Source organism: Lissotriton vulgaris, chromosome 1_2, assembly GCF_964263255.1.
Source record: "Lissotriton vulgaris chromosome 1_2, aLisVul1.2, whole genome shotgun sequence".
Classification (NCBI taxonomy): domain Eukaryota; kingdom Metazoa; phylum Chordata; class Amphibia; order Caudata; family Salamandridae; genus Lissotriton; species Lissotriton vulgaris.
The window spans coordinates 325473753-325500139 of NC_141686.1; the positions used below are offsets into that span (position 1 = coordinate 325473753).

Genomic DNA, 26387 nt, shown 5'->3' on the forward strand with positions numbered 1-26387 from the left:
GGAACCTTTGCCAAGGAGAAGAGCCGGAGAAGCTAAGGAGGAATACTGCCCCTGTGTTGTGTGCTGTCTGGGGTTGGCCTGCTGTGGCTGCTTGCTGCCAAGGAAAGGAGCAAAGGATTTGCTGCTTACTTTGTCACCTGCTTGAAAGAAGATCTCCAAGGGCTTGAATCTGAGCTCCTATTCTGAAGTCTCAGGGGCACAAATACTTCACCACCAGCTCCCCTGAATTTCCTTGCTGGGAATTCTGATCTGCAAAGAGGTGCCTGCTGCTGTTCGGGATCCCTAGAGACTGTTTTCCGCAACTTCGAAGAAGCGAGACGCATCTGCACCTGTTTCCGATGCATCGCCGAAGAAACAGTCGCAGCACCTGCTGCGGCTTGAGAAATCGGCGCACGCCGCATCGAGTGCACGATCCCCGAAGTCCGAGATCATTGCACCGAGTTCGACGTAAGGCCTGCTGTGCGGCTGCACGAGTTCACACATCATCACCAGATAGTGGCATCGCAGCAAGGCGCCAAGTCTGTTGTATCATTGGGGGACGCAGTAAGAAACCAACGCCTTACCTCCCAACGCAGTAAGAAACCGACGCATCACTCCTCTTCGGTAAGGAATCGATGCATCAGCTCACCTTCGCTGCTGTAAGGAACTGACGCATCAGCTCCCTCGAAGCAAGGAACCAATGCAGTGTAAGGAAAAGACATCACCTTCCCTGTGGTCCGTTTTGTTTGTTTGCGTGACGCATCCCAGGTACTTTGTGACAAAAGTGTTGCATCTGCAATTTGCTTTGAACTGAACTATTGCTACCATCAGAAAGTCATATTTTTATTACTGTATTGTGGATTTTTGTCATTTGGTCTTGTTTTGGTTTAGATAAAGATAACTTTTTTTCTAAACTTGTGTGGTATCCATTTGTAGTGTTATCACTGCATTACTGAACGTGTTCACAAATGCTTTACACACTGCCTCTGAGATAAGCCTGTCTGCTCATGCCAAGCTACCAAGGATGTGAGCAGGGGTTATTTTAGAAGTATATCCCCCTTACCATGACTAGAAGCAAGGGTCTCTATTTTGGCAAATGTACCTCCCTCTTCCAACTAGAGAGCCTGAAAGCCCCGGCCCGAACCTCGGGGAGAGTCCCACTCCAGAGTATCAGAGGCTTTTTTTATATCCAATGATACGGGCACCTATTGTAATCATCTGGAGGGTGTTGTGCATGAGGCGCAGCAACCGCCTTATGTAGACAAATGTGCTGTGACCCAGTTTAAAACCGGACTGGTCGTCGTGCTAAAACTCATGGGTGATGGGGAGCAAGTGGTTCTCCAAGACTTTTCCCAAAATCTTTCGATTTAGGTTCAGCAGTGAGAGGGGGCAATACGACCTAACATTCAGCATGTCACAGCCAGGCTTGAGAAGGCCCACGATCAGCGCTTCTCAAAGGGAGTCCTGGAGTTCATCACGGACCCTGACTTTAGTGAACATATTCAATAAATGTTGGTCAGTGTGTGCGGAGAAGGTGGCAAAATACTCGATCTGCTGTCCATCAGTGCCCAGAGTCTTTCAGGCACATGCATCAATTTTGACTTTTGCGATTTCTTAATTGCGATTTTTAAGGAATCGCAATTAAGGTATTGCAAAATCTTATGCATGTAGAAATCGCTTAAAAAAATAGCGATTTCTAAACATTCCTTAATTGCGACTTGCTAATTGCGAGTCGCAATTAAGGAATACCCCCCATTCATTCCTGTGGGCCTTGAGGCCCATAGGAATGGATGGGAAGACATTCTCAATTTGCGATTCTCAATCAGAGAATCGCAAATTGAGAATGCAATTTCAAGTGTGCCAGGGTGTCAAAAGGACACCCTATTGCACCCCTGAAATCCGCATATGAGTACATATTGAACACACACATGTCCCAAGCGCATGTGTATGCATAAAATGGAACTTTGATAAATGCGCTTTAGTGCATTTTTGAAAGTTTTTGCAAATTACCATGAAGTTCAACTTCATGGTAATTTGCGCCCCCTATTAGCGAAATTGCAATTTTTTTTACTTTAATGCATTTCATTTAAGGAATCTCAATTTGCAATTCTTTAACTGTAATCGCAATTTGAGAACTTGCAATTAATTGCGAATTCTCAAATTGAGAGGGCTTTGACCCTTGATGCATCGCAAAAGCTAATTTTGCGAACCCAAACGGCCGATTTTTGCGAATCACACCGTTTACGATCACTAAAAGATGCATGTGTCAGTAAGTCCAGGCAATCTGAGAGACAGCTGCATGGAACTCCTCAAACTGTAGAGGTACGTCAAGATCATCATGCTGCAGAGGGTTGAGCTAATGGAGGTAGAGTCCATCCAAGAACCCAGATATGTTATCCAGAGAGGTGTTTGCCACATACAGTCCATAATAGTAATCACAAAAAGCTGCATTAATGGCCATCTGGGAAGTGATAATGTCACCATCGTGGCCACGAAGTACCACAATGGGGGCGCATTGCTGCTCTTCACTAACAAGCCATGCAAGCAATCTTCCGGAGCGATCGCCCTGGGCATGTTGCAGGGCGATCCTCCCACAACAGTCGCGATGACTCAATGTTGACTCCACCGTACTCTGCTGCGCATGCAGCTGCCTCAGCCGGGCACTCGACGCCGTCAAGTTGGTCCTATTTAAATGACATGAGGTTCTCGGTTTGGCACGACAGATGCCCCAGAAGGCTGCCATGCAGTGCACGTGAACCACAACCTTGGGTGCATCCCATTCCCGGGTGCGTGTCGAGGCAGAATCCTGATTTTCTGTAAAATAATTAGTAAGGCAGAGTGACAGATCCCCAAGGAAGGGAGTGTCTGAAAGAGCTTCCACCTGCAGTCACCACCCAGGTAAGGTGGGGGGTGCCTGCCCCAGCTCATTGCAATCAACAGGGGGCAGCGGGCCTACAGATAGCGTACCAAGTAGCTGTGTACAAAAAAAGGTAGATCCTGGCATGTGAATCATGTACCGCGGAATAAATAGAGTATTCATGGCCATATGGGTGCCCCATACACCGTGCTTCATGTAGGTGCATAAGCAAGCACCACTGTTCAAAGTGTCATGTGGTGCGGGTAATGGATGCTGCGTGTAGGGGAGGGGATGGGTTGTAGATCCGCCACACAGTTAAAATCACCCCCCTAACCTCCAAATCCTGGGGCTGAGTGGGTCATGAAGGAGCGCCGGGACACCATATCTTGGAACTCTGTTTGGTTGGAGTTGGGTGCATACAAAGCCACCAGGGAGAGGGGAGCCCCATGCAAGTGTCCCTCCAGTATGACGTGCCTCCCATCTGTTTCCACCTGCTGTGTGCCCAGGGCAAAGGGGATCCCAGGTGCAATCCAAATGAGAACACCCCTTGCATAAGTCGACCCTGGGGTCCCATAGGTCTGCCCTCTCCCTTTAGAGTGCACGTTGTGGGGCTCGGGTGCCGTGAGATGGGTCTTCAGTAGCATGGCAATGTGGACATACTGGCATCTGCGAGATGCATATATGCAGTTCCGCTTGGCTGAAAGTGGCCATACCCCACGCATTCCATGTTATCCTTGCCCCGGCTTAAGTGAAAAAAGTCACCATACACCCTTAGAAGGCGACCTTTTGGCTTCCAAAGTCATGAACCTCCACTCCTAAAGGATGCTATCAAAGCTTCATTGGGCAAGGATGTTCTTTGTCCCGGCCAGGCAGCCCTAGCAGCTCCGACCCTCAATAAAGTGTTTTGGTTCCCACATTCCAGGCAGGTTGAGTGACACTTAGGACCTAGCATACAACACAAACACAATCCATTGGACCTTACTGGGGGGCACCTTCAGTGAGTGGACAGTGGTGCTGCCAAGGCAGATGCTAATGGACCTGCCTAACGTTCTGACCCTTTCATTCATCCTATGACGAAGACTCGCCTTAGGGAGAGGTGTATTAGGAACAGAATCCTTAATCTTATAAAAACTCACCGCCGTCTTCTTCAGCTCAACCTTTCCAGCACGCCAGTCTAGAAGGGACACCTTGTCCTCCTTCCACTCGCAGCCCTGGTCTGCCAGCAGGTACCGCATGGTCTCTGTGCGGCCTGGAGGGAAGAAGAGAGAGGAGAGTTAGGACCTGGCAAACACGTTACAAGGCATTGCATGTGGGGGTTCATTATGAGCTGCACCACAGAACCATCGCTGGGAGCCTGCACTGCCCAATAATATCCTTACGACAGGCGAGTTGTGACTTCTCCAGACACCTGTAAGAAAAACATAATTTGGCGGCATATTATCAAGAAGGGCGTTAAACTTATTGTCGCTTTAGCAGCAGGAAACTGCCACTAAAGCGGCGATAATGGGCTTGATAACATGCCCTTGTGAATTCCCATAGAAGCCCAGGTTCTGGTGTTAACCTGGGCTTCTATGGGAATTCTCAAGGGCGTATTATCAAGCCCATTATCGCCGCTTTAGCGGCAGATTCCTGCTGCTAAAGTGACAATAAGTTTAACGCCATTTCTTGATAATATGCCCCTTGGTTCCTCAACTGCAATAACTCTTTACATTTGAGTAGATAACTCAAGCGCCAGGATACCCTTGGAATGACAGTGCGCTATACAAGTATACCTACATTACATTACATAACGCCTCCTGCCAGAAACAGCTGCCAAAAGCCAGGCAGGTCACAGAGTATTATTGCAGCTGCAGTTTAAACAACAAAAATGAGAACTTCCCTTTTATTTTCATGATCTAACTTTCAAAAAGGAACAGTGATGAGTAGAGAATAGAGATTTATCGCAATGAGCTTATTTTTGGAACATAGTTCATTACATGAAAGAAAGAATGTCTCTAAAACGTAATGCTCATTCTGGGCTACAGTTTTTTTTTTTACATCTGATTTACGTTAAAAGTGATTCTAACATAGTATTCTAATATATTTTGAAAGAAATTACCAACTGCTTTTGGTGTGTTTAATTTCTGACTACATATTCTGCATTTATTCTTCCTGTCTGCAACTATAGTATATTTTTCATATGCAAGAGACCAGGCCTTTAAGGAAGGGTGTGTAAATGTGGGGTTCTGTTGCAGTACCCCCCCCCCCCCCCCCACACACACACACGTTTTGCTTGGCTTTGAGCAACTTGTACTTGTTGTCAAGATTCCCAGCCAGTACCAATGTTCTTTCCCTAAACACATGTCCACAATGGGTACGTCTGTCCCCCTGTAGGCCTCTAGTGAATGGAACCATGGGTACCTAAGGCCAGTAGGCTGAAGGGGGTTCCCTGGAGCCCCCTGACTAGGACTATGCCCCTGCAGCTGGCATGCCCCTGTGAGTTAAACAAATAATAAGCCAAATATTTGGGTAAGTCACCCATTAGGCTTACCAGCCCTAAGGCAGGGTGCACTACATCCCAGGTGTGGACTTATGAGCACGAGCAGAGATACCCCTACAATATTAGGATCTATTCTTTAATACTGTAAGTGCCAGGGAAGCCATAGAGATTACATGCGCTGGGAACTCAACAACTCAACAGCACCATGATGGCTTCACTAAACTCAGGAGTGTTTGGTACCCAACAGCTCCTTGTAATAAATCCACACTGATCCCAGTGTCAGATTTATTAAACCATGTACTCGGAGGGCACCTCAGAGGGGCCCCCTGAAAACCTACTGACCCTGGTGTGGGCACTAACTGGCTTTAGGCATCCTGTCACACACACAGACATGTGTCTGGACCCCTGGGTGGAGAGCCTCCGCTCTCTGGAACCAGAAACAATGCACATGCTGGGCAGAGGTGTCACACCTCCTCCCCCAGGATGGGCCACTGCTCAAAGGCGAAGCTTCAAAGGCCTGCCACCTTTGTAATGTGACCCCCAGCTCCTGCTGCTAGCAGCAGTTGGAAGCCCCCAGTTTACACCCCCACCTTGGGTGCAAAAACTTAAAAAAGCGAGGAGGTATGGCCACCTTTGCCACTTCCAATCCTCTGGTGGAGGAGGCAAAGTTTAGCACACTTTTCAGGCCCCTCCAATCAGGGCTAGGTCTATGCTCCCTCCGACAGGAGCATGGCATAATAGTGGGTCTAGTCACCCCAGATATGGTGCCCATTGACTCTACCTGCTACTCCCCTAAAACACCTCCTAAATTTGGTATTTAGGTAGCTCCCCCAGACCTAATAACTGTGATGACCTAAGAAGAAAGAAGACATCCGAGAAGACTGAAGAAGACAACTGCCTTGGCCCCAACCCTACCGGCCTATACGTTATTGGTCTCCCTCCTGCAGCCGGTTTGCCAAAAGCAGCATGTCCATTGAAAGCATTGGGCGCCCAATGCTGATGTTGTACCCTTGCACCCAGGCCGCCCCTGTGCTGCTGCTGGTGTATGTTTGGTGCTGCTTTGGGGTCCCCCTGTGCTTGTGCTAATCCCCAAAGCTTGCCCCCTGCAACCAATCTACTTACCTGCAAGCACCCCCAGTCTCCATTGAAAAGCACTGGGGCAAACTTTGATTTTGACTTCTGAACCAAGCTGCTCCTGTGCCGCTGGAGGTGCAATTTTGATACTCACCTGACCTTTGCCCCTTGCTGACTTTGGGTCCCCCAGACTGTAATTGTAAGTGTAATACTTACATATTTAACTGGGTGTTGTTTTCCCATAGAATTTCATTGAACTGTTCTGAAAAGATTCTACATGTCGATTTTTCAAAGTGAAAAGTATTTTTATTTGAAAACACACTTACCTTATTGCGAAGATCTTGGTCTTAAAATAAAATACAAACAAAGTATATTTGTTAAAAATTGGTCTGGATCTCCTTTCTGAGGTGTGTGTTTATTATTGATTAATATTTTGCAATAAATGTCTTACACTCCTCTGTGTTAGGCCTGAGGCTGCTTGCCCACACTACCTCTAATAGAGCACTCTGGGTTTTGCATTGAGCCCATCACACTTTTGGGGAACCCCTGGCCTCTGTGTAAGGTATCACCATCTAGTGGTATACCATATACATAGCCAGCTTCCTACATTGGTGGTGCGGTTGTTGGGGTAAAAGACTTTGACGTTTGGTGTACCTCTTCATTAGTAATTGATTTCACTTGAGTATATCCAAAATTTCTTTAGATAGAAATCATTACCTTTTTGTTTCAAAATGTATTAAAAATAGTGTTAAGTCCTTGGCTTAGTCCCTCACTGTTTAGAAATTTAAAAGTCTGTAAAGTAGTTAGCGCTTAGAAACCCTTGGAGTTTTTCTAATCTGTAATAAGGCTCCAACCAATTTAAAAACAATGTCTGAAAATCCAGGGACCAGCCAGGAGCACAGCCTGCCCCCCTAGGCACTCGTGAAAGTTACTCAACTGGAGAGTTTGTGCAATGCATGGAACATTGCCATGGGCTCTAGATACATAAAAGATCATCACCTGCAGCTGCTGGGAATAAATGACAGGGCCACGGCAATAAAACTTCACCCAATGGTGAAGGAGGTGATGACGATGAGTACCAAGAAGAAGAGAAAGGGGACTCCGAGTCAGTCACTACCCCCTTAGATAGCAACACCACTGGAAGTGACCCCAGTAATATCTCAGATGAGGGGACACTGAAGAAGCAGATCTTCAAAAACTGGACAAGAGGATAGTTCTAGAAGCTAAACTCCCGGCCATAGCGAAAGAAAGAGCTAAGATGAGCCTAGGACCCATCTCTGGTGGCAGCAAAATAACCAATAGGGAGGTAAACTTCGTTGACTCCAAAATCACCAAGAGCATTTCCCCTAGATATTTTGAAAGTGTTGATATCACTAAGTGGTTCAGTTCCACGTGAAGAGTGAGGTGCTATCCTGTGGGAAATGTCTCAGGAAAGTGCAGGGACAGGCTCCTGACACTCAGTGAGGAAGATGCTGCGTCCTATGACCTCCTGAAGGGTGCCCTGATTGAGGGCTTTGGATTCAGCACTGAGAAGTGCAGGATCAGATTCAGGGAGGGCAATAAATCCCAAGGCCAATCCTGGGTAGATCTTGTAGATTACTCAGTGAAAACAATGGGAGGTTGGTTGGAAGGTGACAATGTACATGATTATGATGGGCTCTATAATTTGATAATGAAAGAACATATGTTAAGTAATTTTGTGCATGACGAGTTGCATCAATACCTGGTAGACCCGGTGCCAGTCTCTCCCCAAAGTTGGGGAGGAAGGCTGATCATTGGGTTAGAACAAGAGTGTCCAAGACAGGTTATGAAGGGGGATACAAAAAGAGAGAGGCCAAAAAGTCCCCCCATGAGATAAAGTCCCTTGTAGGCCTCCAAAAATCTGTCCAGGAGGGTCGGCCTGAAACACCTCACAGACCAAAACTGGGTATCAAGGTAAAAATTGGAATCCCAATAGGGCATGGTGTCACAACTGTCAAAATATAGGACACCACACCAGGGACCCTAGCTGTCCTAAAACTAAAGCCCGTAGTGTAGCACAGAGGTTGCCAGTGTATCCCTTGAGGGTGGTTCCTCAGATGAGGAAGTCATCTTAGCCTTCATCTGGAAACTGGGTCCAAAAGGTGAGTTGTAGATTCCAAAGGGGAGTAGACACACACCACCTACTGGTGAATAGTATCCCAGCCACTACCCTGAGACATACCTGTGCCAGACACACTGTGGTGAGTGACAGGTGGGTTCTCTCAAACCAGAACATTCCAGGAGAAACAGGAAGAATGAGGACCATCCTATGGGAGGTCACAGTTAGGCCTGTTCCTGTAGTGTAACTAGAAATAGCTGGGTCCTTGAGTTGGAGAAAGGTGGTAGTCAGTAAAGATCTCCCCCTTGATTATCTCCTTGGGTATGACCACCCAGAGGCAGGCGGGGCCCGTGCAGGTAAGAGAGCTGGGGTGGAGTGGAAAAACGACAACAAGGGAAACTTAAATTTAAAAAAAAGAAAATTGTTGTTTTCTCCTTTTTTAAGTTTCCTTCATCGTTGTATGTTGACTATCCCCCACACCGCCACCGCCCGCCCCACTGCTACTATCTGCACAGGCCGCGCCTGCCCAGAGGTTGGTCTGAGCCAAAGTGAGGTACAGGTCCAGTGCTAGGCCTCACCCAAGGAATCTGGAGCGGCTGAACCTGCAACTAGTGTAGGTAAGCCCTAATAGAAAAAGAAGGAAAGATGGACGACTGTTATCCACAGTTCCAGTGGACCAAGGAGATTCTGCCCCAGTAAGGGAGAAATCCAAAGCTGGCACTGGTGAAGTCCTGCCGGACCCACAAAAAGACCTGACTAGTCAGGCAACTGTCCAGCCTGAGTTGGTAGCTCCTCAGCTGACAGGAAAGGGAGTGGAAGTAGGGTGCTCACTACCAGAAGTGGTGACTCCGGGCCCGATTCACAGAACTAACTTAAGACAAAATCCTAAACCTTACTCCCAAAACGTATTCACAGAAGGCACTTACTCATTTCGGTATAACTGTAGGACTCCTAAATGCCTACTGTGAATACCGAAAGTCTTAAAATTAGGATTTTTTCTCAGTATAGGAGTTCTGAAGTTAGGAGTTTTACCTTTACTACTCCTAAACTGAGAAAAATCCGAACTTTAAGACTTTCGGTATTCACAGAAGGCATTTAGGAGTCCTAAAGTTAGAACTCCTAACTTCTCTGAATACCGAAATGAGTAAGTGCTTTCTGTGAATACCACAGTGGTAGTAAGTTTAGGATTTTGTCTTAAATTAGTTCTGTGAATCGGGCCCCCTGACTCTAAAACAGCAGACAGGCAAGCTGAACCCAAAGAAGCCTGTAAAGTAGCTCCTTCCCCTGTCAGCGAAGAGCTAAATGTGTGGTTCTGGGCACAGAGAGCAGTCAGTGGCCTCTGCTGGGTGTTAGCTTCTATTGCTGCACTTTCCTTGACAAAGTGGTCTGACCGCACACCAAATAGCAACCTAGGCCCCATTTCCCGGTTGGTCGTGGTGGGGTTATTCAAGCTGTGGGTGACCTCTTTTGGTAAGCTAGGTGTTGCCCTGGCTAAGATCGAATTTGCAGAAACGGACACCTCTGATCCCTAATTAAAAAGATTGGGTGAAAACACTGAAGGGTTAGGAAAGGAGCATTTTAAGTTAGGTCCTGAAACTGTTGAGGTAGGCCGGCTCCCCAAACGGACTGACTGGGACAGAAGGATGCAAGGCAGAGTAAGCCCTGCAGGAACACAGCATTTTCCTTACTTGTCCTCACATGACAGACTAGGTATGCTCTCCCAGATGGTAGCTGAGCTTCCTGGCCAGTCGGCTGGGGCTGGCAGTACTTATGTGATAAAATTGATGTTTTGTTGCAGTACTCCCAGCACTTTTTGCCTAGTTTTTGATGCAACGTTTGCTGGAGAGTCCTGGGTTCCTGCTGTCCAGGTTGAAAGTATTAGTGTCCTTTCCCTAAAACATTTCCACAATTGGTACTTCTGCTACTCCACCCACCAGTAAGTCCTAGTAAGTGGTACCCTGGGTGCCTAGGGCCTGGAGGCTGAAGAGGGTCCCTTGGTACCACCTCACTAGGACCATGCCACTGCAGCTCGCATGCCCTTGTGAGGTAAGAAAATAACTAAGTTGACATGACACACTGCCTGTGTGCCATGCCAGCTAGCACTGCCCAAGAAATAGGTAAGTCACCCCTCTAACAGGCATTACCAGCCCTGCGGCAGGGTGAACTATACTCCAGGTGTGGGCATATCTGCAGGAGCAGATATGCCCCTACAGTATGGGGGTCTATTCCTCAATATTGTATGTGCCAGGGAAGCCATAGAGAGTACATGGGCTGGAAACTTGACAACTCAATGTATTGTGGGAGGTTTAGGGGTTTTGTCCTCTGTGCGGTATACAGGCTGGAGTAACATTTTGTGAAGATATGTAATAGGTCGATGGTATGTCTATGGATAGTTCCCTCGGGATCATACAGTTCAGTTACAGAGTTGGAGAACCTGGGCTGGCTGACGTAATCTGCTATGGCCTTCCCTGTACAGTCCCTCTCGCCATAAATCCTTGCTCTGTGGTATTTACTTCTGAATTTGTTTTCTCGTTTTGCTGTGTCTTTGTACTCTGTTAGTTTATCACGTAGGGTAGCTTTTGTGATTCCCTCTGTGGGTGGTTTACTCATTTCCTGTTCTGGGACTTTTATCCCAGTATGTTGCTGAGTGAGCTGCGCTCAGATATCCCTTAATGTACTCCCTCCCTTCGCAATGCAGAGTCTCCTCATGGTGACCTTGAATGCTTCTCACACTGTGGTGACTTTTGGGACACTATCTATGTTATGCTCAAAGAAATCTTGCATTTCTTTTCCTATCTCATCCTTAAAGACAGCATCAAGCAGAGCCGTTGGATTTAATCGCCATTTATTATACGGCGACTCGCAACCTGGAATGGAGAGTATTATGTTCACCGGGGAGTGGTCGAAATATGTCCTTGCTAGGTGTTCAGTTTGGTCTACCCAGTGCCCTATTACCCTAGAAATTATCCAGTAGTCAAGTCTGGACCATGTTGAATGCACTGCGGAGTGATGCGTGCCCTCTCTGACAGTAGGGTGTAAATGCTGTCCTGGCGCTGCGGTACAGTGTTGTGTTGACGGGTGAGATCTATCTAGTGCGGGCATCACTACTGTATTGAAATCCACCCCTAGAGGACAAATGTCGACCCTAGAGCGAGTATTCTGCCCCATAATGTAGCAAAGACATAGTGATCATCCATTTTTGGGGCCATAACAATGCACGATCATAACCATATGTGACCATAGGCGGCCCCGTACCATGCAATACCGTCCTTGCGGATCAAGAAATACCAGTGCAAATGGCGTATTCATTTTGATAAGGATCCCTACTCCCTTTGCATTTGTGGAGTAACATGAGAAACAACGGTACGATGCCCAGCAGGCAGCAAAGTTGAGTGATGTGGATGGGTCAAGGTATGCCATTTGAATTTGGTGTCTATCCAAATATCCCAAAATGTGTCTTCTTTTTTAACCGGTTATTTAAACCTCGAACATTCCAGGACATACAGTGGAGTTTACCTAGTGGCTTTGAGCCTGCCATTATCCAGTGATCTTGGTGAAGATGGGTCTACCACTTTTGCAATGATGTTCAAACCTGCAGACATGCACTAATCTAAAAGGCTGCTGGAGAAGGGCATGATACTGTGACCGATACCCCGTTTCCTCCCCGTCCCACACCGACATCCCCATCTTGTCGGGTATGCATTCCCCTCCCACCGCAAATTTGAAAGGAAAATATAACAAACAACTTGTCTTGCTTGTAAACATCCTGGCTATCATATTACGTAGAAAAACATTTAAATATGGGGTTCTCCTGTGGAGATGCTGCTAAGGGGTTTGCTCGATCCCTCCTCCCCATTGCGTCCCATTAGCAGGGGGCTACCAATAAATGGAAGGGTGTGGGGCACCTGGACCAGTATCTACAGTTCCCTTTCACATAAAGGTATACATTCTTTAATACCAAAGATGGCATCTCATTGGGCCTCGAAAGTTCTGAACTCAGCTATTCCTCCCGGGCCATGCCAGCGGGGGGATCCCGCCTTGTCAGAATCCTCATTGTATCCGAGAGTCATTTTAGTTCAGGGGAAATGTTACTGAGTCTTCTCAGCATGTCTCATTTCACACGGTCATTAGTTCACGATCTGTAAGGCTGTCAATCCAATTTTGACAACAGAGAGGAAGATCGGGATCTGGACCTGCAAGAGTTCACCCTGGATGTTACACACCTGACTTTAATGAGAGTTTTTTGGAACTCCTGTCCGATCTACGCTCCAGGTATAAACACCTCCTGGTGGTAGGGGACTTTAACTATCACTGGGACAGGTTACATAGAGAAGCTGCAGAATCTCTATTTGAGTCTAATATGTGCTCTATGGAAATGCTGCAATTGGTAATTGGAGCCACCCATATTAAAGGGCACACGTTAGATCTAATCTGGTCCTCCAAACCATTGGCACAGATAACTGATATCATTCCCTGTCCCTGGTCGGACCACTCACTGGTGAGATGTTGGGTCTAGGCATGGGCGTATTTTGCGGATCCACGATCCGCAGATTTTGCGAATTTGCGGATCGTGGATCCGCAAAATCCGCGGATTTTATGGATTTGCGGATCTGCGGATTTGGGGCGGGGCTTCCATGCGAGTGCACATGCTTCTTGTGTGTATAAAAGGTCAGAGAAAGATCAGTTCAGCAGATGAAGAGAAATAAGCTCCTGGTCACAGAAACAGCACGGGTATTGCGCTCGTGAAAGTCACGGATGCAAAAGCCTCTATCCAGCATCACAGCTGATTTCCCACGGTAGAGTTGGGAAGAAGGCACACCTGTCCAGCCTCGACGACGCTCACGATTGTTTTTGGGCTAATGAATGAGTCACTGAATTTGAGCATCAACTAGTTCGAGCGACCATGTGTGTGTTACTATGCAATCGCCCGAAGGGCGCAGGGGTCCCTTGAGTGAGCTGTCCATCATAGTGGGTGAATGGCGGGAAGACGGTGCAAACCGCGAGTGTGTGGGCGGGCAAAACGGGCAGGGCTACCATGCGAGTTCACACATGCTTCTAGTGTGTATAAAAGGTCAGAGAAAGATCAGTTCAGCAGATGAAGAGAAATAAGCTCCTGGTCACAGAAACAGCACGGGTATTGCGCTCGTGAAAGTCACGGATGCAAAAGCCTCTATCCAGCATCACAGCTGATTTTCCACGGTAGAGTTGGGAAGAAGTCACACCTGTCCAGCCTCGACGACGCTCACGATTGTTTTTGGGCTAATGAATGAGTCACTGAATTTGGGCATCAACTAGTTCGAGCGACCATGTGTGTGTTACTATGCAATCGCCCCGAAGGGCGCAGGGGTCCCTTGAGTTAGCTGTCCCTCATAGTGGGTGAATGGCGGGAAGACGGTGCAAACCCCGAGTGTGTGGGCGGGGCCAAACGGGCAGGGCTACCATGCGAGTTCCCACATGCTTCTAGTGTGTATAAAAGGTCAGAGAAAGATCAGTTCAGCAGATGAAGAGAAATAAGCTCCTGGTCACAGAAACAGCACGGGTATTGCGCTCGTGAAAGTCACGGATGCAAAAGCCTCTATCCAGCATCACAGCTGATTTTCCACGGTAGATTTGTGAAGAAGGCACACCTGTCCAGCCTCGACGACGCTCACGATTGTTTTTGGGCTGATGAATGAGTCACAGGAAGGGCATGGTAAATAGTTTAGGATGGCGCCGGCAAGCTGGCAGCACCATCCTAAAATACTTACTAAATTAGCTTCAACAGGAAGCTCTAATAGATAAAATCGAGCACCTGCTTTATTTTATCTATTAGAGCTTCCTGTTGAAGCTAACTTAGTAACTATTTTAGCTTGCCGGCGCCATCCTAAAATAGTTACAACAGGCCAGGCTTCAACTTTTGCCCCCGGAATAATCCGCCGCTCGCGGATTTGCGAATTCTCGGTAAATTTGCGGGAGTTCGCGGATCGCGAATTTACCGAAAATTTGCAAAATCCGCGAGCGGAACGGATTTCCGCTCATACTTAGTTGGGTCCCCATGGACAGCCCACTCTTGCCGCCACCACCTTTGTGGAGGAAAGTTAGGTTATGGAAGAACGTCGAGGCAGATTCCTTAATCGCCTTACTCTACTCCATTCCCGTTCCTGAGCTCAGTGAGGATAGCCTGGATCATAAATGCGCTGCCCTATTCTCCCGTTTAGGTCAGGCCTTTGATTTCTTTGCGCCTGAATGGAAAGAAAGGGTTAGAGATAAAGGGAAAGGAGCCCTTTGGTACGATGAGTTCTTAAGGGAAAAAAAACAAATCCTTCGCCAAGCTGAGAGGAGGTGGAGACTTAGGTATGATCCACTAGACCTAATTACCCATAAAAATCTCCTTGGCACTTATAAAATCAGCAATCCTAGGTAAGAAGGCTGCCTTCTATGAAGCCAGGATTAGCTTGGCAGGTAACAAACAAAAAGAGATCTTTGCAATACTGAGGGAACTGAGTCAAAGAGGAGACAAAAACACCATGGGAGATCTGCCGACTTGCGATAACTTTCAGGAGATCTTCCTTCAAAAGGTCCGGATATTCCCTTAGAAATCACCACTAATCCCGTAGACCCCAGCCTCCTGGAGCAGCACGCACCCCCATGCCCTAGTAGCCAGTTGGGTAGCTTTCCAAAAATTGACCTGACAAATTTAACCATACTAGCCAAACAGACCAAGTCAGGCTCACGAATAGATCCCTGCCCGCCGAGCCTCTTTCAAGTGGCCCTGTTGGGAGTGGAAAAGCAGGCCCTGGATCTACTCAACGAGTCTCTAGCCCTCGGCTATTTACCTACAATGCTGAAGGAAGCAAGGGTTACTCCTCTTTTAAAAAAGCCAGGGGCTGATGTATCAGCCTTAAAAAACTATAGACCCATCTCACAGCTCCCTTTCTTAGCTAAAATACTGGAACAGCATGCCCTGAAATCCCTTGTAAAATATCTAGATGAGCATCAGCTGCTCCACCCTAGACAAGCTGGATTCAGGGCACACCATAGCACTGTGCTGGTGATGGTCTCCGTGCTGGACAAACTTAGAGTCCGAGCCGGTAATAAACATCTGAGTGCTCTGATATTATTAGATCTGTCAGCAGCATTTGGCATGGTCAGCTTTGACATCTTGCTGTGCCGGTTGTCGAATCTGGGCATAAAGGGGCAGGCACTTCAGTGGCTTACTTCCTTTTTGACCGACCGTACCCAAAGAGTTCAAATGGGTGACCGGATGTCGACTTTGGGCTCCCTGACCTGTGGAGTCCCCCAGGGCTCTGCTTTGTCTCCACTCCTATTTAACATCTACCTGCAGCCCCTGGTGGAGGCGCTCACAGGCAGGGACTGTCAGGTATTTAACTATGCTGATGACACCCAACTCCTGGTCCGCCTTCAGCATACCAGCCAGGTACAAGAATCAGTGAGAAATCTTCTCAGATTCACTGTCAACTGGATGGCAGCCAACTCGCTAAAAATCAATCCTGATAAAACCGAGGTGCTCATGGTCCCAGCCCAAAACAGCCCTGGGTGTGCACTGTTCTGGCCCTCGGAACTAGGTGTAGCACCGACCCCAGTACCAGCAGTAAAGAGCTTGGGCTTGAAGATTGACTCTGATCTGTCAGTATCTAGCCAGGTATCGGCAGTGGTGGGTACTTGTATTGGCCATACTCAGGCAATTACGGAAAGTTATGCCACTCCTCTCCACTGCGGTCCTACAATCCATTGTTTCAGCTACGGTCATCTCCCGGCTAGACTATGGGAATGCCCTCTACTTAGGCATTCAACAGTGGCTACTGAGGAGGCTGCAGGTGGTACAAAATGACGCAGCAAGGTTAATTTTCAACCTCCCTAGGCGTACGAGAGCCACCCCTTTACTGCACAAACTCCACTGGCTGCCTATTGATCAGCGGGTGCGTTTAAGAGCTTGTGTATAGCCCATAAGGCCCTATATGGAGATGCACCAAAATATATAATTGACAGAGTACAGAAGTATGTGCCGGGACGGGCTCTGCGCTCCTCAGAGGCCTGTAGACTAGCCTGCTCTAGATACAATCTCAAGACCAAAGGGGGCAGAGCGTTCTCGGTCCTTTTGCCACGGATCTGGAACGACCTACCAGAGCCTCTGCGCAAGGAATCAGCCCTGCTCCCCTTTAGAAAATTGTTAAAAACCCATCTGTTTAGAGAAACATTGACACCTGTCTAATCCTTCATCCGGCAATCTGGCAGCGTTCTGCTCACTCTCTTTAAGCGCCTAGAGACCAGTGGTAATTTGCACTATATAAAAATAAAATACCATAACATAACATAACATAACACGTAGGTTCCTTTTCAAAAAGTCCTCCACCTGCTCTGGATTCGGTAAGAAATGTTGTTTCTCTTGGTGGGTAACACGGAGTCGCGCTGGGTACAACATGACGGAGTCTATTTGGGCTTGTTGAAGTTTCCGTTTAACCGCAGTGAACTTTCTCCTTGCTTCTTGCACTGTCTGCGTGAAATGCGGATAAAACGTGAGAACAGTGCTTTGTTTCATGTTCTAGTCCTTTTTCTCTCGTGCTATGAGTAGCACTGTATCTGTATCACAGTAGTTAAGAAATCTGACTATGATAGGTCGTGGTGGTACTCCAGGGGGGGGGGGGGGGGGAGCGCTCCCAGGTATCGTGTGCCCTTTCGATCACAAGGTGCTTTGAAAAGGCTTCAGCACCGAACACTTGACAGAGTAAACGTTCAATAAAGTCCTACATGCGGCCTGTGTTATTTTCGGCGGGAGCGCGCTTCTAAATCTTCAATTTTGGCTGCGATTACCTTCAGCAGGCGATCCAGTTGAGAACGTTTTTATTTATTACTTGCTGTATTGTCCTCAAGATCCGAGGTTCTGTTTTCAGCCTCTGTGAGTCTGTGGTCGTGTTTTAAAATCTTATGAACACTAGTGTCCATTACCCCCTCATGGGTCCTCCCCGTCCCAGTCCTAACAACGTGAGGCAGTCCTGCCTCCACCCAGCCAATCACAACGCCAGTATTCAAAAGCTACATAAGCCCCTCCCACCTACCGCCATGCCTGTTTTTTTTCTGCTCCGACGGCTGTCGGAACGCTGGTGCTCCCGGTTCCTGTTTCTGGCTTTCTTCAGGACGGTGCCGTGAGTGTTTCATTTGCAGTTTTATGCTTCTGCGCTATTTTACTGTGTGAATTTCACAGGAGTGTTTCATTTGCAGTTTTTTACTTCTGCATTGTTTCCTGTGGGTTTTTCTCTCTGTGCGGCTGCTCCGGTCCCCCGGTCAGCTGCGCTCCTGTTCTGGGGTCAGGGACTCTCCCCGTTCATGTGCTGGGCTGGGGCGGGGAGTTTTCGTGCTGTCCTGGCCCCGGGTCGTTCCGGCGCTGTGGTTCTAGTGCAGCGACCGGCCCCCACGGTCATGGTCTTTTGACCTGGGGCTGTGGGTGGAGACTACAGGGCTGCCCATTGTAATTTTTACCGGTCTCACATTGTGTGATTTGGTGATTGGGGGCAGTGTTGCTTGGAGGTTGCTGGGCACTTCCTTTGTTGTGTGGCGAGTTCCTGTTTGGTTCGATTGCTCGGGTTCACTCACCATGTGTGAAGGGTCGTCTTCACCTGTGCCTGCCTGGCTGTTTCCATGCGGCATAGTTTCCAGGTTCTGCAGGTGGATGACCTTTTGCAGATTCTGGGGCTGCGCTGAATACTGTGAAGGGCTACTGGTGGTCACGAGATCTTCCTGCCTATGCTGTCCAATTACCTGGGTTGATATAGTTTCAATCTGTGCTTTTCCACAGTTGTTGGTGTTGGCTGTCCTTATGCGCTGCCAGGGCCTACTTTGCGTTGTCCTGAGGATAGGTCTTTCTTAGGGTGATGCTGGGTTGTGGCCCTAGATCCCTGGATGCTGTGGGGTTTTCCGCACAGTTTGTTTACTCTGTGGTGGTTGACCTTTTCCTGCCATGTTGTCCTGTTGGATATCCTGTCTGATGCATGGCTTGCGGCAGATACGCAGGGTTTTCCTCGTTTTCTGGGATGGTGGTTTCGCCTGGCGGACTTTGTCTCTCTTTCCTGCATTTCCATGTGTTGCTTCTTCTTTTGGGCTTGTTCGGCCTGTACTTCACTTTTCCTTCTCATGGGTTGTGTGGAGTTTGGCTGTTTGCGGGCCTTCCTTCCTGTCTTGGCTTGATGGGTTGAGTCTTCTCCTCGGCTGACCTGGTCCTGGTGTCTTGGTCCACTGTCTGTTTTTCTGTGGCTCCTTGGCTTTTTGGCTCCCTCTACTGACAGTCTGTGTGGTGGTGCTCTGTCTTCCTCTCGGCCCTTTCGTGGTCGGGGGTGGGGGAGGCTGTGTTCCGTTTGGTTCCCGGCCTCTGTTGCGCCTACGGCTGCCCCTGGGTGTTGGTCGTCCAGGGTTTTGGGTATTGTTGTGCCCTGGGAGGGGGGTCTCTGTGACCTGGTGGTTGCAGTTACGTCTCTTTTTCTTTGGGTCTGTGTCCCACTCCTGGTGTTCATCTGGCAGTAGGTTCCCTGTCTCCGTTGCTGTTTTTTGTTACGGTTTTGGGGGCTCGGATCCGTTGTTCCTGGCTTGTTGGTCCGGTCTGCTTTCCGACTGGTGGGTCCTGTCGGGCTTCGCTCTTGGTTTCCGGATTCCTTTCCGGGCTGTCCCCTTTTTTGGGCTGTTTTCACAGTTGCTCCGTTGTCCTTTGACCCGTGTTGCATTTACCTTCTTCTTTGGGCGTCGGTCTCTTTTTGTCTCTGGGCGCTGTTGTGCTGGTTCCGGTGGCGGAGCGGGCCGAGGTTCCTCTTCCTCTTTGCTCTTGGTCCTGGCGCCCGTTGGTTCCTTTCTGCACGGTTCTGTGTCCCGGGGCTTTATACCATTTGGTGCCGCTGGTCGGTTGTTCCCCTTGCGGTCTGTCATTCCCTTCTTCCTGGTGCTTCCCTGGATTTGGGTGTTGTCTGTTTTTCGCGTTCCATCCGTCTGGCTGGTCCGCGGTTCCTGCGGTTTGCTGTGGATGGGTTCCTTTCTCTGGTTCGGAAGTTGCCTTTCGGCCTCTCTCCTGTTCCCCTGGTTTTTTCCGCGGTGCTGGCTCCTGCTGTGCAGGTTTTTTGCTGGTTGGCGGTTCCGCTTTCCTTGCACCTGTTGTTCTTTTTACTGCAGGGTCAGGTCTGGTCCATACCTGGGTGGGTGACCGCCTGGGGGGTGCTGTTGGCTTTTCCCTATGTGGCTTTTGTCCGGTTTCTGCTTCCACCCTCCTTGTGACTGTTCTGGCGATGGTGGCGTTGTGGCCTTGCTACGGTTCCTGGGGTTCGTTGTGGTTCTGGCCATTTTTCTTCTGGTTCCTGTTCGGGGCCTGTTCGTCACTTTGCAGGGGGTTGTTTTCACCCTCCGGCTCGGTTCTCTTCCCTGTTGGCTCTTTTGTGGGTCCTGCTGGGTCGCCCTTCTGCCCTTTGAGGTTGGTTGCGGTTCCAGGAGGTGGTGGCTGCCTCCACGGCTGTGGTTCCTTGGGTTTGCCTGTTCCTCCTGTCCTTGGTGTTTCTTCCGATTGGCTCTTTGGGTCCTTTCCCGTGCAGGTTACATGGCTCTGGTTCCTCTCTCCCCTGTTCTGGTTCCTACTTTGGCCTGGTGGCTTTGCTCTCCCGACCTGGTGTTTGGGGTGCGTTTTCAGCTCCCTTCTCTCCTCTTGTTGTCCTTGGACGCCTGTCCTTGGGGTTGGGCGCCACGTTGGGGTACTTGGTGGCGGCCGAGTTTTTTGATTCGTGCTGGCCTTCCCGTGGCTATTTGCTGCTTGGGCCTTCTTGGGGGGACCTGTTGCATGTCTCTGTTCCTGCTGGCTTCCATGTGTTGTTCCCACGACGCTATGGCTCATTGGTGTGTCTTCTGCCTCTGGTGGTTCGGGCTCCCGCAGCTCTCTCTGGGCAGAGTCTCCTCTGTGGGCTTTGAGTTTGTGTTCAGGACTGTCTGCGTTTTCGTTCATGGACGCTGCTTGGGCCGTTTCCTCCTGTCCTCTGTTTTGTGCCCTCTGTGCTCGCTTCGGCGGCGCATTTTCTTTGTTTGGTTCAATTTGGTGCGGATTTGCATGGCCCCTGCGCATTTCCTTGGCCTTCGGGCTTTCTGTGTGCCTTCCCTCCTATTTCTCCTCCTGCATAGTCTGGGGATGTGAGGGGGTTTGTGTAGGTGTCTGTATCGTTAACCTCTCTGTCTTTAATTTCTGCTCCTACTGCTGCTGGCGGGGGTCGGGTTTGGCCGGACTTCATTGACTCCGGCTCCGCTTTTTGGTTCACAGCTGGTTTTTGCCCTGATGTCACTTGCTTCTGACGGCCTGGCTCTTGTGCGGCTGTGGTTGGCGTCTTTGGGCTGTTCCTCTGTGGTGGCTCGTGGTGTCCCGTTGTCACGTCGGCCTTCGGCCCTTGGGTGCTGTGGTCGTCTTTGGGGTTCTTTTTTCTCTTTGTGTTCTTCCCATTGGGTCGTTCCTGTGCTGGGGGATCCTACCTCTGTGTTGGATTTTCTCAGGACTTTTTTTTGCGGGGCCTTGGCCTTTCCGCTTTGTCTTCTCAGTGGGCGGCGGTTCGTGCTTGTCGGGGTCCTGGAGCCTCCTTGGTGGTTTTTGCCCCTTTGGAGAGTCGGTTTCTTCTAGGCTTTCGGCTTAGTCGGCCGGTCTCTCCTGTACTCGTGCCTTCTTGGGTTTTTGCCTGCTGTTTGGGGGGGGGGGTCTGATGTTGCCCCCTTTTGAGCTCTTGCTGGTGGCTGTCTTGTTCTGGTTGTCAGCTACTGTGGCTTTTTTGCTGGCCGTCACCTCTGCTCGTCGGTTGGGTGCTTTGGGTGCTCTGCTCATTTCTTTTCCCTGTTGGGAGTTCCTGCCGGATTGGGTTGGTTTGTGGCTTGTTCCGGTCTTTCTGCCTGGGGGTTCTTCCCGTTTCCTTTGGCAGCTGGAGGTGTTTTTCCTGTTTTACCTGCTGCGGGGGTCCCTTGTTCCCCCTTCCTTGGTGGTTCGCTGGACTCTCCGGTTTTTCCCACCTTTGTTCCCTGGTGTTTTTCCATTTTCTCCTGCCCTGTTTGTCTCCTGTGGAGGTGTGGCTTGGGGGATATGGTTTTCCGGTTCTGAGGTTGGTCAGTGGGTGCGTTTGGCGGTCTGCCTGCCTTTTCGGTCCTTTGGGTCTGTCTCCTCAGTCTCTGGTGCTGGGTCGTTAGACACGTTCTGTGCCTGCTTCCTGGGCTGGGGCGGCTGGAGTTTTCTATCCGGGAATTTGTTGGGCGGCCACCCGCTGTCCCGTCTCGTATTTGTGCTACCTTCTTGGCTTGTTGTTTTGCATGCCTCTGCTGGCTGTTTTTCTGTTGGCGTCTTGGACTTTGCTGTTCATTGATCTTTACTGATTTGTACTCAGCATGGATCCCTGGTGTCCTGCGTTTTTTGTTGGTTCTCTGCTTGTGAGTTCCTCACGTTGTTAGGACTGGGACGGGGAGGACCCATGAGGGGGTAATGTCTTATTACTTACCGGTAATCTTCATTACCCCGATTAGGGTCCTCCCCGTCCCAGTCCTGTACCCTCCCGCCCTCCCGCTGTGTTTGTGTCGGAGTCTTGTTGATAACAGGCATGGCGGTAGGTGGGAGGGGCTTATGTAGCTTTTGAATACTGGCGTTGTGATTGGCTGGGTGGAGGCAGGACTGCCTCACGTTGTTAGGACTGGGACGGGGAGGACCCTAATCGGGGTAATGAAGATTACCGGTAAGTAATAAGACATTCTTGCAGACATGGAGTCGGTTTTTGACTCGATGGACGTTAGGCTGTTTTTCATCGTGAGAAGCAAGGATCTCCAATCAGCTTCTTGGCTTTCCAGAGGGACTTCGGCGTCAGTTTGCTCTTCAGGCTGCGTGCGGGTTGTTTTTCGTGCCTCGAATGCCAATTTTGACTGCTTTCCATCTGTTCTCTCCATCTTGTCTGATCTGTTGGTCAGCCGTGGCTGTCAATTCCGGACGACTGGGTCACACCTTTATTAATGTTGTAGAGTTGTAGTCAGACCAGAATTGGGCGAGTTGAGTTCCTTTACACTGGATTAACCATTTGGTTCTTTCCCTAGAATAAGAGGGGCAGAAGAGCAGAACGTGAAGATCTGTCTCTCTGCTAGCCTCACATCCTGGGCAAGTACTTGCAGAGGGTGGTGATTTTCCACCAGGGGCTGTACTGGACCCTCTGTCAGCGGTGGTCCATTCTCAACGGTCTGTTGAGAAGTAAAAGCCTGGAGATTCAAGGGGTCTTGTCCCGGCTGCAAGGGCTAGATGTGTTTATTGATGGGGGAGCTGGAGCTCACTCCACTAGCCCGTCTGCCAGTCTCTAGTTTTAGTGGCAACCTTAGGTCCCAGTGAAACCTTTTAAATCACTGGGGCTGTGGCGAGCCGGCCTGGAGACTCATGCGTCCTGTTATTGTTAGCTTTGGTTTGGGGTGCCAGTAGCGTTTGCACATGGAGTTAAAGGGGCTTTCTCGTCGTTCTGGGCGTCTATGTCTAGCTTTGAGTTCCAGAGTTCAGCCCTTATCTTGTCTGCTTCCTCTGGCACCAAACAGATATTGTACGCCAAGTTTCCATGGGAACACTATCCTGCAGGCCTGGGACTGTGTAGGGTCTGTTATTGTCCCACAGCAGGCAGTGCCCGCACTCAGACCGGGTCGCTCGCCCCCCAGCAGCGCTTGAGGTCCGTGGCTGCCCGTCTCTAGCTGCACCAGCAATAGGAACCTTACGCAGTGCAACCAATTCCACAGGTAGCAGGAGGGACCAAGGGCACAACCTATGTTTCCTGTGTGTCGCCATTACTGGAATAGGTGCTCAGCCAGCCTTCACACATCTCCCCCAGTGCTGTTATTTTTGGTGAACAACACTTACAACGCAACTTTTACATTGCAGAGCCTTTACAACGCAACCATTACAACGCAAACTATTACAACGCATTGCTCTGGGGGGCGCTCTAGGATAGAGAATAGGTTAATTTACTATCCAATAACCTTCCCTAGTGTCCACGGGGACTGGAGTTGGAATAGTAAATTAAACTATTCACTATCCAGCGCCCCAAAGCATTATGCGTTGTAATGGACTGCGTTGTAAAGGCAGGCAATGTAAATGCATGCGTTGTAACATCATACATCCGTTATTTTTCCTCACCTCCATCTTTCGATCACTGGCTGAGGTCTAGTGAGTGATATCGGGCAGCCCCGGTCCATGGGTGTATCCTCTAGGCCTGGGCTTGTGTGAGTGCAACGAGAGCGGCCTGCGCCTCATGTGCAGCACCGACCTCCATTTTTAGCTGTGCCGGTCGTGCTGTTTCACTCCTCCCTCCGTCTCAGCTGTCACAGCTCAGGTCCGGCTGCCACGCTGCCTCAAAGGCCCGCAGAGCCCAAACGAGCCTCCATCTTTCTTCCGGTGAGTTTAGCTTGTTGTTCCATGTTTGGTCCGGGCTGCCAGAGCCTCACCTCCGTGCGGCCATCTTGGTCACGCGCCCCCTAGCGCCACCTGACAATCCCTACAGCGATAACATTCATTTTTGGCGACCATACGTTGATGACATTCTTACTTAATGAAGGGGCGACTTGGCTAAATGTGAAGAATCCACAGTATGGATAAACTCTTGGGGCCCGATTCACAGAATGAACTTAAGACTCAATCCTAAACTTACTACTATTTTGGTATTCACAGAATGAACTTACTACTTTTGGTATTCACAGAATAAACTTACTACTTTTGGTATTCACAGAAGTTAGGATTTTGTCTCAAGTCTGTCTCAAGTCTGTCTTAAGTCTGTCTTAAGTCTGTCTTAAGACAAACTTAAGACAAAATCCTAACTTCTGTGAATACCAAAAGTAGTAAGTGCATTCTGTGAATGCCAAAGTAGTAGTAAGTTTAGGATTGAGTCTTAAATTCATTCTGTGAATCGGGCCCATAGAATTCTTAATTGGGTTTCACACAAAAAAATCTGGATTTGACCATTCCATTCCATAAGGGTCAATAAAAAGTAAGACATTTAGAAACCAACAGACCATAACAGCTTACAACTCTGACAGCCATCAACCCAGGCCGCTAAGGGATAATCTACAATTTGGCTAATACCTGAGGAAGAGAAGAAACTGTGGTGACATCAGGGATTTTGATCTTCAATCCCAGGCATTGAAGGATACATTGTCACTTAGGAATTACCCCCATAATATCAATAACACAGCGTACACAAGGGCTGGGGACAACAATTGTGAGGCACTATTGGAGAATAGAGCACAGTAGCCATCCAATAGACGTTTTTGTGTTATGATTGACTCCAAATCCTAGCATTATCAATAAACGTATGAATGAAGGTGCATAGGGATGAACCCTACAGAAGTAAAGACAGCACACATTAGTGATCACAGGAGTGGTATCAGATGTAAAAGAATCACAACAAAAATGAATGAACACTGTTTGGACGTGACTCACACCCCTGGCACTTGGAGCTGACCAACCTGGAGGAGGTAAAAAACTCGGACAAACATCCCTTTTACAAAGAGAACAGAGGTGGATGTTTCGTCTAAAAACCCACATCATAAGGTTGAATGAGGACATTCCCTGGAGTGACCTGTCTTACTGGTCATGTCTCAATATCTCAGTAGATTACCCCTTTGAATGGTTACTGGTATGGCCCTACGTATGGATCCACCTATTCTGACAGAATAACACTGCAATGATAACTCCTTTCTTTCCCATAGAAAGGTGCGCTGCACTTAATGTGCATAATCCTTTATACCCATCTATGCACGCCCTCTAAGAGTCAGAGCCCGACTCTTTCAGAGAGCCCCGCTGAAGGTTCTCCTGATTGGATCATGGCTTCGTCAAGTTGTACCTCAGTTCAATCCTTTTTAGCTCAATCCTTTTTATACCAGTTCAGTGATGAATAATACAGGGATTATAAAGCTCACCTTCGAAAGACATACTCTATGCATTGTGTGCCGTCCTTTGCACAATCTGCCGGGCCATTTTGTACTCCTGTCCTTTGAACAGGGTGTTGATAAGGGCACCGCCACACTCGAGCTTTGCCTTCCTTTAGGTTCTTCGAGGTCATTTCAAGATGGCGCTGTTTTTGGTCATTTTATTCCCTCCAGCTTGCTTGTCCTTATATCCACAAGCTCTTTTGAATATGGTTACAAAATGGCATCAAAACACCTGATCAATGCCCTTCTTCAATTCTTTTAAGCCACTTTCAGGATTTTGACCAGCATGCGATAACTCCTCATTTTGCCACGACGTCATGAAGATGCCACCGCGCCAGTGACCCCTAGCATCCATGTCAGTGACACACCAGCATTCTGCATAGACTTCCGGGTATGCATATGGTGCACTCCTGGACGCCGACATCTTCAGGATTGGGGAGATGGGACAGGTTCCTGGCAGTGTCCACGTGCGCGTTCCTAAGTACTTATCAATCGCGTCCAGGGATGGAATCGCGACAAATGATCTATGCTTCTTGATTTGCTGATATCATTTTCACCTCAATTAGAAACCAAAAAATGAGTGGTTTTCAAAGGTCCCATAAATCCTAAGGTAATAGGGGGCGGAGCTTGCCAGCGTCGATGGTGGACGCGTGAGCGTTGTGCTCCTCACCGACGCCCGACATAATCCTAAATTAATCCTTCCTATTGATGTGTTTGAGTAGTTCTGGCAGAAGATATCCGGCTCTGAGTGGGTGACAGAAGCTCCGATAACCACTACAGGAAGGCGGGGTGAGATCTTGCGGCGTGGCGGACCAGGCCCAGATCCCCGGCCTCGCCTGGGAGGGAATCCGCCGTGCGTCGCTGTGCGTGCGGCCCAAGTGGCGAGCCAGCACCCGGGGCGCCAATGGCCCGCACAGGAGCCGAAATTTTGAAAACTCCGCCGGTGTGCCAAAGGACTTTGGGGCGCACAGCACGGCAATAGC

The 26387-nt window shown here is 49.0% G+C and overlaps 1 protein-coding gene across 1 annotated transcript in view; it reads right to left on the reverse strand.

The window, feature by feature from the left end:
* Window positions 1-26387, reverse strand: part of LOC147736636 (glutathione S-transferase P 1-like) — a 170482-nt gene that overhangs the window by 53395 nt on the left and 90700 nt on the right. The window contains exon 3 of the mRNA XM_086953409.1: window positions 3973-4085. Coding sequence (XP_086809535.1) covers window positions 3973-4085 — 113 coding nt within the window. The remainder of the gene's footprint in view (window positions 1-3972; window positions 4086-26387) is intronic.